Here is a 13721-nt window from a genome sequence, read left to right on the forward strand (position 1 = left end):
GAGAACAGTGGCCATTCTATATGCTTTATAGCAAATCTTCTCAAGTCTTGAGGAGGTAACCTCCGATTTTGTAAATTTGTGGTTAGTTTAAATGAAATTGCACGGTAGTCACTACATGTTAGATCCTCAATCACAGCCCAGTTTGATATTTTGTTAGTGGTGTTTGCAGTTGTGAGAGTCAGGTCGATGTTAGACTCACCATTTATTGTGAAGATAAAAATGTCCCTGTCCCTCGTATATATATTTAATACCATTATATTGTTTAATATAATGGTATTAAATAATAATGGTATTATTTAATATGGTATTATTTAATACCATACCAGGACAGCACTGTGGACAGCAGTATGCCCATTGAAAAATTAAGCAAGTATCTTCCTACAAAAGTATCGCCCATTGTTTACTGTTGCGATCGTTATAACTGAGTAAATACATACTCTGTGCCTGGTGTTTCAGGCGCCATAATGCGATTATGAACAGGGGTTGAAAAAGGAAAATTTTACGAAAGGGTATGCTCGTTAATAAAAATGACTTCTTTTTTTAATAATCAAGTATACACATACCATTACCGATGCATGTGGAAAATCAGAACGTTGCTTCGGTCCATTCCCACAGATTTCCTATATGTGAGGCCTGTTCCTGTCCCTCGTTTCGATGATATCATGAACTCTCTCTGGTTCCATTTGGTTGTAGCTGAGAATAAATAGAAATCTGATTTCTTTTCAATCTCAAATTTGAGATTGAAATCTGATTTCTTTTTAATCTCAAATTTGAAACCAGAGGGCGAACGAAGAATGATAAAATGCGCAGCTGGTTTATGTTTTGGTTTCTGTCAAAATGACTATAGAAGTTATTGCTGGATGCTGATATAAATCAATTAAAAATGATGAAATTATTCATTAGGCCATTTGGTTCATTCAATGTCCAGAGGGCAACTGATACTAGAAGTTTGTCTTTGAAAGCTGTTGCTGAACGAACATTAATTCGTGGCCGCTTGATTTTGCGTGCCTTATTTCGTCGGAAGAAGTTTGAATATGGCTGTGGGGATTCAACTTCTTTGCGGTTTGATTGCCAGTCGACTAAATTGGAGAATCTTTCTGCTCGTGAAGTTCGTAACGTAAGATCCCTAAGAAATGTGTTTCCTGCGGGTGCTACCCTGCGATCTCTTGTCAAGCGAATTGTGTCAAAATGGGTGTCAAATTCATTAGCAGCCACCCTGAGAAGAAGTGCTGCCCAACAGTCTTCTCGCAGTGGATTTTGCGGAACACCTCTTTTGGGCTTTATGGGCTTCACACTTATTAAAGGCCCAACTTTACTTACTGAAAAGGATGAGTTAGAAACCATTTGCTGGGAAATAAGGGTGAGATTTTATAGATTGATAATATTGTGTATGTGAGTTGTCGTAATAGTTGCTTATGCTTCCTTCCTTGCATCATATGCAAGAAAGCAAGTATATAGGAACTTATGTAGCATCAGCCATAGAGGGAAAAAATTTTTTTTTGCACATCCATTCCCTCTAAATATTTGTCCAGTACTTCCTTGAGCTTATTTAAGCTATCAACTTCCACAACGACAGATGAAAGTTTTTTCCAGCAATTAATTAGTTGTAGAATTCACGTTATTTTCTTCAATTTATGCCCTCTCAGGTTCATAATCTGAGCAAGCGGAAGAATGAAGCAAGCAGCATTGAGCCTGTTCAAACCATTCAAGGCCTTATGCACCTCAATGAGATCACCCTTGCCAGTTCCTATCTCCAGCCACTGCAATTTGCAGAACTTATGTCTTCCTTGGTAAGAGGACCCCTTTGTTCCCCTCGCCAATCTTATTGCCCTTCTCTGTACAGTTATGGCCATAGCTACGTGTAGCAAACTAAGTTTACAACAAAATTTGTCTATATTTTGAAACATATAACTACAGCTTGCCTCCATCTGGCACTGATATAAACAGCACTGTCCTTTAAGGAGAAGATCCTAGCTGTTTAATTGCACATGCTGTTCATGAGAGTAGTGTGTGCTAACATTCAGATGGCCGTTTTAGAGATCGTTTCCTCATAGGTGGGTAACTGGGCATCATTAGTGAAGGACCGGATAATCCAGTGATGAAATATTTCCACAATATGAGATATGTCATAGGATGTTATTTCAGAACTTTTAGGACAGTCTCTTTGGAGGGATTTGACTGTAGTAGCTAACAAGGTGCTGGCAGATTTGCTTATAATGAGATCCTGTTTTAGGTATGCTCTCAGGCAGGGCATCTCCATGGAGGTCATGGGCATCCAGTTGTGCTTAGTTGGGTAAGTTGCCTGACTTTGAAATCAGAACAGAGACATGTTGATGATGAATTAATAATCATATGGCAGTAGCAATGGACTAATTCTGAGAAGGGAAAACACATTTGTGCTTTTATGCACTCTGTTCTAACTGTAGACCGTGCCTGGTGTCCGTCTACTTTATCAATGTGGCTAACCCCAACTGATAAAGTTTATCAGTTGGGGTTAGCCAAATCAGAACTTTATGCATTTGGCAAACTGGAGACACCTCCATATTATGTTACACTGTCCACCTTTATGCTCACTTAGAACTAGCAACTCTTGTTCTTTATGATGATGCTCTTTGTGAGCTTAAGGGCCAAAGGAGAGCAGCCAGATAGTAGAGGCCTGCCTCCTTGTAGTGGAGATGGAAACTTGTAGAGGGATGTGATTTATGTGCCCGTTATGACTGTGAGGCCAAATGGCCAAGCTCTCATAACTTGTTTGTTTGTTTCATTTAAGTTGACTGGTGGGTCACTGTGTTGAACTTGTTTTTAATTTTTAATGTTAATTAGTTTGAATCTACTAACATGTTTTAGAAGTAGATTGCAAATTAAGTTTAAGATGAATATGAGTTGATTGCCCAAGCGACATCTTGAAGCAAGCTTACTTAAATGGAATGAAATTAAATTTCACAGCTTGTGTAAATTTAGAGCCAAAGTTTTACATAGATGAAAGTTAATAACATTAGCTCTCAAATGCCTAAAGCATTTGAGAGCTAAGTTAAAAGTTTAAGCTAAGTTTAAGCTAAAAGTTTACCTTTAATTTAATTAGTATTTGATCATCTTAAAATTAAACTATACTACAAGAAATGTAGTGGCATGACACCAGCTAAATAATGTAGAAATTTCATTGCCATATATGAATAAAGATGCCCTATCTTCAACAAGCAATTTGTTTCTTAATCCTCTAGCTGTCACCCTGTTATATTTGATACACCAGAAAATAAAGAAATAAAACTTATGAATTTAAATAACTATTAGAATCACATAAGTGTGAATTTTAGTATTCCTCCAATATGATATTCACTTTTGATTTCTATCATTATTTTTAATTGGAAAAGTTCAGTTGTAAAAAAATTTTTTTACTGCACCATGTCTTTCAAAAAATGCTCTTGCTATGGAAACTTAACATGGAATCTTGGTTTCCTTCTTTTGTTAGCCACTCTGATTTTGGTTGTATAATTTGAAAATAATTTTTTTAGGTAACAAGATTATTTTAAATTATATTTTTGGATCATATTATACAATATAGTATCAGATTAAATATTTAAACTATTTCTTGCTCTTCCCTCCTCCCCTCCTAAAAAAAGAAACTGATTGATCAATTAAAGAGGCTGTGTGTATGCTGATGTTATCATTTGGTGCAGTTAGTGACTACTGCAATTTTTGAATTTATTGTTTATAATACAACATCATGGTTAATAAACTTAATCATTATTAGTATTGGCAGCATCATGCAAGGAAGCAAAGCTTATACAGCACCAGGCAGAAAAAAAAATAATTCTAATAATTTGTGAACTTTCTGCAAATTTTTTCAAACTATCCACTTCCACAACTCGAGGTGGAAGTTTATTCCAACAATCACTCTCTCAATGAATGCATATTTCTCCACATCTATTTTGTATCCATCCTTTTTTCAATTTAAATTTATGCCACCTTGTGGTTGTCTTGGGCAAATGTGCCATCGTATTTAGTTTAGTGAACCCTTTTAAAGCCTTATGCATTTGCTATGCAGAAACCTCCCGGAGATTGCAATTTATAGAACTCTAGTCTTCCCTGGTAAGAATGTGTGGTACTTGTCTGTTATCCATCCTCCTGCCAGTGTAAGGTACAAGGAAGTCTAACTCAACCATTGCATATTTATTTATGCATATGTATATTTACTTAGAACAAAGGTTACACTGCTAGAGTGGTGACATTTTAACTACTGGTAGGAGGATAATAGACAAGTACAGAATTTTCTTTTGTGCCCATCAGCTAAGCTTGTTGCCCTTCTCTGCACTCTTTCCAACAGATCTATGCCCTTCCTAAAATGGGGTTTCCAAACTTGTATGCAGTATTCCAGAAGTGGTTTAACCATTACCTTATACAATAGGATAGTGATATCCTTGCCTCAGTGACATAATTCCTGCATATCAATGACAGGAACTCATGAGCTGTTCTAGTAGCTTGTTTTCACTGTTCAAAAAATTGTCATTCAGTACAGTTAGCCCAGGTTTAACTCTGACAACTGCCTATCTTTCGGTTAACAGTGTTAAACCTCAGTTGCCATTTTCCAGCTCATCTAGTTTGTCCAGACATTTGTAGTGACATACACTGATTAATGTCATTAACCACCCTTGCCCACCTTTGTATCATTGACTGACTTGTGCATTAAACTTGAAATGTCTACATCAATATTAATAAATATTAAAAACAGCTTTGGGGACCTGACACTGAACCCTGTGGTATCCCACTTATAACATTAGTATTAGTAGTGGTAAATATGCAAGAAAGCAAGCTTTGTACACATTCAGAACACTTCCCACATCACCTGACCCCTTTAGTAATTTGTCTTGATCCTCCTTAAATTTATTTATAATACTCACTTCCACAGCACTAGATGGAAATTTGTTCCAACATTCAATTGCCTGCTGGCTGAAAGCAAAATTCCCACATATATAGCCTGCAAACATCCATCCTCAAGTTGAATTTAGGTCCCCTCATATGTTTTCTGAGCAAGAGGAAGGATGCCATCAGCATTTAATTTTTCACTCCATTCAAAGTCCTAAACAACATAATTCAGATCTCATTGCTGGTGTCGAGTTTCCAGACATCAAAATTTGCAGAACTGAAGCCTTTCACTAGTCTCATTGCACTTGTAACGAGTGCAGAGAAGGGCAATGGGAAATTGTAGTTTCATCCAATTAAAAAAATTTGCTTAAATTATTTTATGCAACTTAGTTTCATATAGGTCAGTTTGGCAGGTGATAGTTTAGGTTTCAGTTTAGTCCAGATTAGGAAATCCTCTTAAGGTGAATAGTTTGAGAGAGAGGTGCGATTTACTGCCACTCTGTTTAAATTTAAGTGTATTGCATACTGTAGGTTTAGTAGTTCAGTGGTGTTTCATATTTAGTCCATTGCTTAACAAAATGTGGAAAAAGTTGACTGCAGAAAAGTGTTAGTAACCTGGGAAAGTGCTCTTAATAACTTGAAATACAGCTTTACTGATATTAGTATTAGTATTAGTAACGGCCGTATGGTGCAAGAAAGCCTATGGCTTATGCTGCACCAGCCAAAAAAAAAAAAAAAAAAAAAAAAAAATCCGAACAAAACAATGATAAAAACAAAAATTAAATAAATAAATAATAATAATTAATAAATAAATAAAAATAATAAAATGAAATTAAAAATTAAATAAAAAGGAAATTAATCCTATCATCCTATGCGCTTCCCTTACCCGAAAGTACTATCCAGATGACCTTTGAATTTCCCCAAACTGTCGGCCTCTACCACCCATGAAGGCAACTTATTCCAGTAATTTATAACTCGCTGGCTAAAATAAAACTTCCTGCAGTCCAATCTAAACATTTCCCCACGTAACTTGAATTTGTTATCTATGGGTTTAAATAAATGGAAATAGCAAACATTTCAAGCTCAAGTTGCAAAGTGTACATAAATCCCACATCCTAAGTGTTGCTACTCAAAATGGAGAAGAATATCTTAAGGATAAAATTAATCAGTACAAAAACAAAGAAATAGCCATGTTTTAATTAAAAATGTCAATTATAGGTCGTAAATAAATTCCTTTTTTTTTTTTTTTTTTTAAGTGATTCTGTTCTGATTCTGCTGCTTTGATTCTGTTGCTTTCTATGTCACATTTCTCTGTGTAAATATCTAATATATTTTATCACACAATCAAAAAAAGATAATTGCTAATCATTATTCAACAGTTTAATTTATTGATTAAGCTAGGTTTTCCATCTGCTATTAACAGTAGATGCAAGTTAATATCCATGAAAACCACATATTGTATTTAACAGAGTAATCGAAATTATACATTCTGTCATTAAAAATATATCACTGGGTCAATGTATGGACAATAATTTACCTTTTGACAGACAAATGTTTCCCCCCCCCCCCCAATAGTCTCAGGTAGAAAATTGTCTGGACGAAACTGTACGTTTTCTTGTTCACCCCATCTCGGGGAAAAGAATTAATAAGGATTATTGGAAGAAACTTACATATCCCAATTCCAACATCCTTCCTAAAATGAGGTTTGTCCTATGTATAGTAGTAGTGAGAAATACTGCAAGCAAGCTTATACAACATCTGCCAAAAAACACTACACACTACACCCATCCTGGTACCTCTGTAGCCAGGTGCAAAGGAGCAGCAGTGTGTAGCACACGCTCCTTGATTAGACCGAAGTTCGCGCCCGTCACCACCAAATACGGAGGATGCGGAAAGGTCAGGGAATGACCATCGCATATCCCCGAGCAATTTGGCCTTAGTTGCTAATGCTCCTAAAAACCAAATAACAGTAACAACTTCACCCATCCATACCTTCCAAGAATTTGTCTAGTTCTTCCTTGAATTAATTTAAATCAACCACTTCCACAACGACAGATGCAAGCTTGTTCCAACTATCCACTGGCCAAAGGCAAACTTCCACACATCTATCCTAAAACCATAACTTGAATTTATGCTCCTTCAAGTGAGTAGTCTTAGCAAGATCAAGAATGCCATTAACATTTAGCTTATTCAATCCATTCAAGGCCTTAAACACCTCAATCTGATCTCCTCACAGGTGTCTAGTCCCCAGATGCTGCAATTTGCAGAACCGAAGCCTTTATAAGTTAGAGCACTCTTTTGTTCCCTTCACCAATTGGGTTGCCCATCTCTGCACCTATTCCAGCAAACCTACATCCTTCTAAGGTGAGGCCTCCAGACCTGTATCAGAACCCGTGATGTAGCCTAACCATGGCTTTGTAAAAAGTAATAGTCACCTCCTTATCCTTGCTAGAAAAGTTTCTGTATATCTTTGACAAAATCCCATGAGCTGCCCTTGATGCACGCCTGCACTGCTCAGAAATTCACAACCAATGGCACAATTACCTCCAGGTATTTTTCATTTTCCACTACCCTGAGTGTAGTACCACACAGTTGATTAATTACTTTGGGATTACTGCTACTTGTATGGAGTACCTTGCATTTGTCAATGTTAAACTTCAATTGCCATTTCTCAGTCCATCAATCTAATTTTCCTAGATCTTGTTGCAATAGCTCACCCTGATTACTGTCATTAACTACCCTGCCAACCTTTGTATATTCTGTAAATTTTCCTTTCAGTTATCATAGTCATTTAGCTCCTTGTTAGAGTTTGATAAAGTTCTGGCAACCCCTCTCCTAAAGAATTCCTCATTTTGCTAGTTTGTTTGGATATTAGGCATTTGCGAGGAGATCTGATAATGAGGTGTTAAGGCCCTAAATTAATTGAGTAAGCATCAATGCTGATGGTATCCTTCCTCTTACTCAGACTACAAAATGGGGGGAAAGACAAATCCAAACTGAGGAGGGATAGTTGCAGAGTAGATGTTGCTGAGATTTGTCTTCAGTTAGTGGGTGGTTGATTGTTGGAACAAACTCCGATCAGGTGTTGCAGAGGGATGGCTTAAATAAATTGTGATATGGGAAAGTGTTGAAATACAGGTGATATGGGAAAGTGTTGGCTTTTTTTTTTTTTTTGCTTTTGCTATAGAAGCTTGCATCCTTTGCTAATGTTAACATTTTATGTAGAGAGGAATTTATATTTTGAGTTTTGAAGTTGATTTTATCCCTAGTTGTATATTTTATATGGAAAAAAATATGGGATTCAAACCAGTCATTTTACACTGTTATATTTATTACTCTTGATGTTCTTTTTTTTTTTTTTTTTTTTTTTTTTTTTACAAAACCAATGTTTTAATCTGTGACTATGATCTGTGTATATATATAGTTTTATATATACTGTATATATATAGTTTTATATCATTTTTTTTTTTTGACAAATTTAATTCATGATTTACAGTTTATTTTGTTTTTAAAGAATATAAACAAAGTTTTCAAGAAGAATTTTGTATTTACAGTTTTTTTTTCTATTACATTTTTCTGTATTATTATTATTATCAGTTTATTTAACAAACACCCCTGTACAGAAATTATCTAGGAAGGTGGCTCATATATACATCCAACTAAACTTTTTAGAGTGTAACATAGAATAAAATATCAGAAAATATATAAAATAAATAAATATAGAGATAAAATTACATATGATATAGAAATCGTACATTCATATAAAAATTACAAAACATTATACATACCTAGAAAAATGACATCATCATTTACACTATGAATTGATTCTGATTGTCATTCTGTTGAACAAAAAGGAATACCCTCAGTCCTATAAGAGTCTTTTGAAGACACTATAAATTGTTCATTTCAGATTTTTGTGTGTTCGAGGGCACTTGAAGTCTTTCTTGAATTATGGTCTTCATCATCTTTTACTTGTTAACAGGAGAGACTGCTTCTACAGGGATGGGATACACTTAAATAGAATGGGTGCAAGAATGTTTGCTGATGCTATCGAGGCAGTGTTAGGTGGGTCGGAAAACTGCTAGATTGGGGGGATACAAGGACTAACAGATTAACAGTAGCCACTGGCAGAGGTGAAAGTGATTCTTGCACTGCTTCTATTGGAATGAGCCGCAACCTGGAAAATAAGATGCAGGATAGTTCAGAGACTGCTGGGAATCATTGGGGTACAAATAAACACATAGGTTGTGTTAGGGTAGCTAAGAAAAAGAACAGGTGCATGTATACTTGCGTGTACACCAATGTTAGGAGTTTAGTAAATAAATTTGATGAATTTGAGGTATTGCTCAAAACATCAAAGGCAGATATTGTGGGGATTTCACAGACTTGGTGTCACACAGATATAAGGAATGCAGAACTGGAATTTGGGGAGTACATGTCTACAGAAAGGATAGACAGGGTAGGAAGGGAGGAGGGGTTATGCTATTAATTAAGAAATGCATAAAATCCAAGGAAGTGAAGCCAGTCGACATTGCTGGACAGTGCAGTGTCGAGTCAGTTTGGTGTGACATAAGCATTGGGAGATCAAAATTGAGAGTAGGAGTGTGCTATAGGCCTAATGACTCTGATGAGTATAATAAGAAACTGTACAGGGAAATAGAGTGGGCCAGTAAATCAGAGAGTCTTATAATGGGGGATTTTAATTTCCCAGATATTGACTGGAATTTGGGGAGTGGTCACTCACACACTAGCAAGGCTTTTGTGGATTTATTGGATGATTGTTTTCTACATCAGTATGTTTGGGAGGCAACTAGAGAGAGTAATACTCTTGATTTGATTATCAGTAGTGATTCTTCATGCATTAAGAATCTGCATGTAAATGAACCACTAGGTGGCAGTGATCACAGTATGCTGAAGTGGGATTTACTCAAAGAGGTAACTACCATTAGGGGTAAAGGGAGGGGTTTTTGCTTTCGTAAAGGCAACTACGATGGACTGAGACAGTATTTAAATTCTATACAGTGGGACCAACTGATGATGTTACCAACAGCAAATTCAAAATGGGAAGCATTCAAAGAACGTATCTTGGAAGCTACTAGGCTTTACATACCAACTAAGAAATATTGTTCAAGGTTTAGTCCTAAGTGGATGTCAGATGAACTAATGAGACATATGGCAGAGAAGAAAAATGCATGGGATACATACAAATTAACACGTGATACAGAAGCTTATGATAGATATAAGTTGATCTGTAACCAAGTTACAAAGGAGGTTAGGCAGGCGAAGGCAGATTACGAGAAATCTTTGGCAAGGGATGCAAAGAAAAACAGCAAAGAGTTCTTTACTTATGTAAACTCTAGAAGGAAGGGGATGAATCAGATTGGTCCACTTGATATCGATGGGTCAACTGTTGATGATCCTGCTCAGGTAGCTAACAAACTGAATGAATATTTTGCATCGACATTCACACTTGAGGAGTTATTCAGCGAGGGGAATACCAGAGGTGTATTCAACTCTGGTAGTAAGCTAGAGAATTTTGTAATAACTGAGAGTAAAGTGGAGGAGAAATTGTTGAAGATAAATACAAGAAGGGCATCTGGGGTGGATGGGATCTATCCAGTTATATTAAAGGAAGCAGCAAAGGAAGTAAGCAAATCCTTAGCCATAATTATGAGAGCTTCCTTGGACTCAGGGGAAGTACCCATGGACGGGAGATGTGCAAATGTAACCCCAATTCACAAAGGAGGATCAAAGGGCGACACAAATAATTATAGACCTGTTAGTTTAACTTCTGTGAAATTAATAGTGGGGGCACTGGTTAAAGAAGCACTGCAGGATCATCTAGACAAGACTTCAGTCATAGCTCAGACACAGCATGGTTTTGTTAAGGGGAAGTCTTGCCTGACCAATTTGATTGGATACTATGATGTAGTCACAAAACAACTGGATGCAGGGAATAACTTTGATGTTATATACTTGGATCTTAGAAAGGCTTTTGATAGTGTTGCACATGGAAGACTGCTGCACAAATTGGAGTAGTGTGGCATTGGAGGCAAATTGCTGCTGTGGATAAAGGGGTGGTTGAGGGGGAGGAGACAGAGTGGTAATCAATGGACACTGCTCATCGTGGACTAATGTTATTAGTGGAGTCCCTCAGGGTTCAGTATTGGGTCCATTATTGTTTTCTGTATTTATAAATGATATCGATGATGGTATATCAAGCTTAATGTCCAAGTTTGCAGACGATACGAAGGTTGGCAGGGTTGTCAAGGACACTACTGACACTATGCTACTGCAACAGGATCTGGAGAGGTTGAGCAGATGGGCTTCGAGGTGGCAAATGAAGTTTAACATTGACAAATGTAAAGTACTACATATGGGAAACAGCAACCCCAGAGCAACGTATCAACTCTGTGGTACTACACTGACAGTGGTAGAGAATGAAAGGGACCTGGGGGTGGTTGTGCAGGCAGATATGAAGTTTTCTGAGCAGTGCAGACGGGCTGCAAGAGTAGTTCATGGTGTATTGTCGATGATATATAGGAATTTTTCTAGCAGGGATAAGGAGGTGATTATTCCATTGTATAAGGCAATGGTCAGACCATACCTAGAGTACTGTATACAGGTCTGGAGGCCTCATTTCAAGAAGGATGTAGAGATGCTGGAACGAGTACAGAGAAGGGCAACAAGATTAGTGAATGGAACAAAGGGGTGCTCTTACGAAGAAAGGCTTAAGTTTTGCAAATTACAGTGTCTGGAGACTAGGCACCGGCGAGGTGATCTGATAGAGGTGTATAAAGCCTTGAATGGTTTGAGTATGCTCAATGCTGATGGGATTCTTCTTCTTGCTCAGAATAATCACCTGAGAGGGCATAAGTTCAAATTGAGGAAAGACAGATGTAGGATAGACGTGAGGAAATTTGCCTTTAGCCAGCGGGTGGTTGGTTGGTGGAATAAACTTCCATCCCTTGTTGTGGAAGTTGATAGCCTAAATAAGTTTAAGGCTCAGCTGGACAGGTATTTCGAACGAACAGAGGGGTGAAGTGGAAGTGGTTATTTTTTATTTATTTATTTATTTATTTATTATTTATTTATTTTTTTTTTTTTGGCTGATGCTGCATAAGCTTGCTTTCTTGCATCAAATGCCTCTACTAATGCTAATCACATTTGTAGTTTCGTATACTGATCTGCTGCAATGAGCTTCCTGTAAGTCTATTTTGAAGCCTCTAAAGAGCTCCAGAGTATTGGCAGGAAACATCCGTCTTAATCCATTATGGAGAGCACTTCAGAGACTATGAGGGTTGTGGAGGCAGGTTCCAGGGCGGGGCCTGACCACAAGATTTTCAATTTGAGGGGCATCTAAACTCCCAGTCAGAAGTTGTGCTAGAGTGCAGATGTTACGTATTGTGATCATCTGAATCCATGGAGCTGTGTTCAAGTTTGCATACAGTATAGATTTTGAAATTGTGAAGGGCTTCCCAGCAATCCTATTCAACTACTGGAACAACTGGTATTCCAAGCTGAGAAATTTTCTAATATAAGTATTTGGAGCAGAGGACCAAATTGTCAAAGCATATAAGGATACTGGAACGATACATCTTTGGATGTATTGGGTCACTAGTTGCGTTTCGAATCCCAGTTATTTCCTGTCTTGCAGCCATATGGCAGCAAGAGTTTTTTGATCTCATGTTCTGAAAGTGCCTTTGGAAGGTAAGGCCCTCATTCCACGTCACTCCTAGGTCGGTGTATGAGCTGACTTTCTTAATCTGTGTTCCATTAATAGATAACTTGATTTGATTTTTTATCTTCTTATTAGTTATTGTCAGTTGTGCTGACTTGTCTGAGTTTAGCCATAAACCGATTTTATGTAGGTATGTCTCCAGTTCATACAACTTAGCGTTGGCATGGAAATTGACATCAGACACCAGAGATCCTTCGTTAGAGACAACAAAATATTTTTTATCATTGGCATAGGAAATAAAATTCTGGTTCCACGCTAAAAAAGCTCCAGGGGCAGCAGCGAATGGCAAAGCTGATAAAACACATCCCTGAGGGATGCCCCAAGTGAGGGTATATTCTGCACGGAATTCTTGATGTACAATTAGGTGCCTTGGCTTCAAGATGGTCTTGATAATCTGTGATAGTTTTCCTTCAGTGCTGAAGTAAACTAACAAAATATTTTCAAGGGCAGATAAGGAAACATTATCAAAAGCTGCCTTAATGTCAAGGAATATGATGTCAATTTGGGCATTTTTCATTTAATGCATGTTGCTTTCTGAAGAGAGTCTCCAACAGATTAGTAGTAGTGGATCATCTTGGTATGGAGGTGGGGTGGGCTATGTGCAAAACACCGTTGGGTTAAAGCAGGAAGGATGGTTTTTTCAAAAAGTTTTAAAAGAGAACAACTGATGGATACAGATTGAAGGTCTGAAGAGGCCTTAGGGTTCTTTTTTGGCACCAGCTGCACAAAGTAGTGATTCCATCTCTTGGGGAGAACCCCATCTTTCAGGATGTTTTGAAAAATGTGCAACAACACATCAACAATATAGGTGCTGCATATTTTTAAAATAAAGATAGGGAACCCGTTGAGGCCAATCATAGATTTGTTAGGCAAGGAATTAATGGCATTGATGAGATCTTTCTAGAAATTAGGCCGCCGTAGCCTAGTGGTCAGGCGCGCGGATGCATAAGTACACATGCCTTGAGTGACCAGGGTTCAAGCCCGTGACTACTGAATACAGTGCTGTTTCTTGTATTCTGTCTATCTTGTGAACTCCTCTGACCATTTGGTCGTCCCGGAGTATAAACAGAAAATTTATTTTATTTATTTAAATAGTGACTGTGGATAAAGCATTCTC

At 37.3% G+C, this 13721-nt stretch overlaps 1 protein-coding gene across 1 annotated transcript in view; it reads left to right on the forward strand.

The window, feature by feature from the left end:
* The first annotated feature begins 791 nt into the window (after positions 1–791).
* The window catches only part of Pink1 (PTEN-induced putative kinase 1), a 90351-nt gene continuing 77421 nt past the window's right edge, over positions 792–13721 (forward strand). The window contains exon 1 of the mRNA XM_090374035.1: positions 792–1360. Coding sequence (XP_090230161.1) covers positions 884–1360 — 477 coding nt within the window. The 5' untranslated portion in view covers positions 792–883. The remainder of the gene's footprint in view (positions 1361–13721) is intronic.

Source organism: Mastigoproctus giganteus, chromosome 5 (assembly GCF_048544385.1).
Source record: "Mastigoproctus giganteus isolate SK-2022 chromosome 5, ASM4854438v1, whole genome shotgun sequence".
NCBI classification, from domain to species: domain Eukaryota; kingdom Metazoa; phylum Arthropoda; class Arachnida; order Uropygi; family Thelyphonidae; genus Mastigoproctus; species Mastigoproctus giganteus.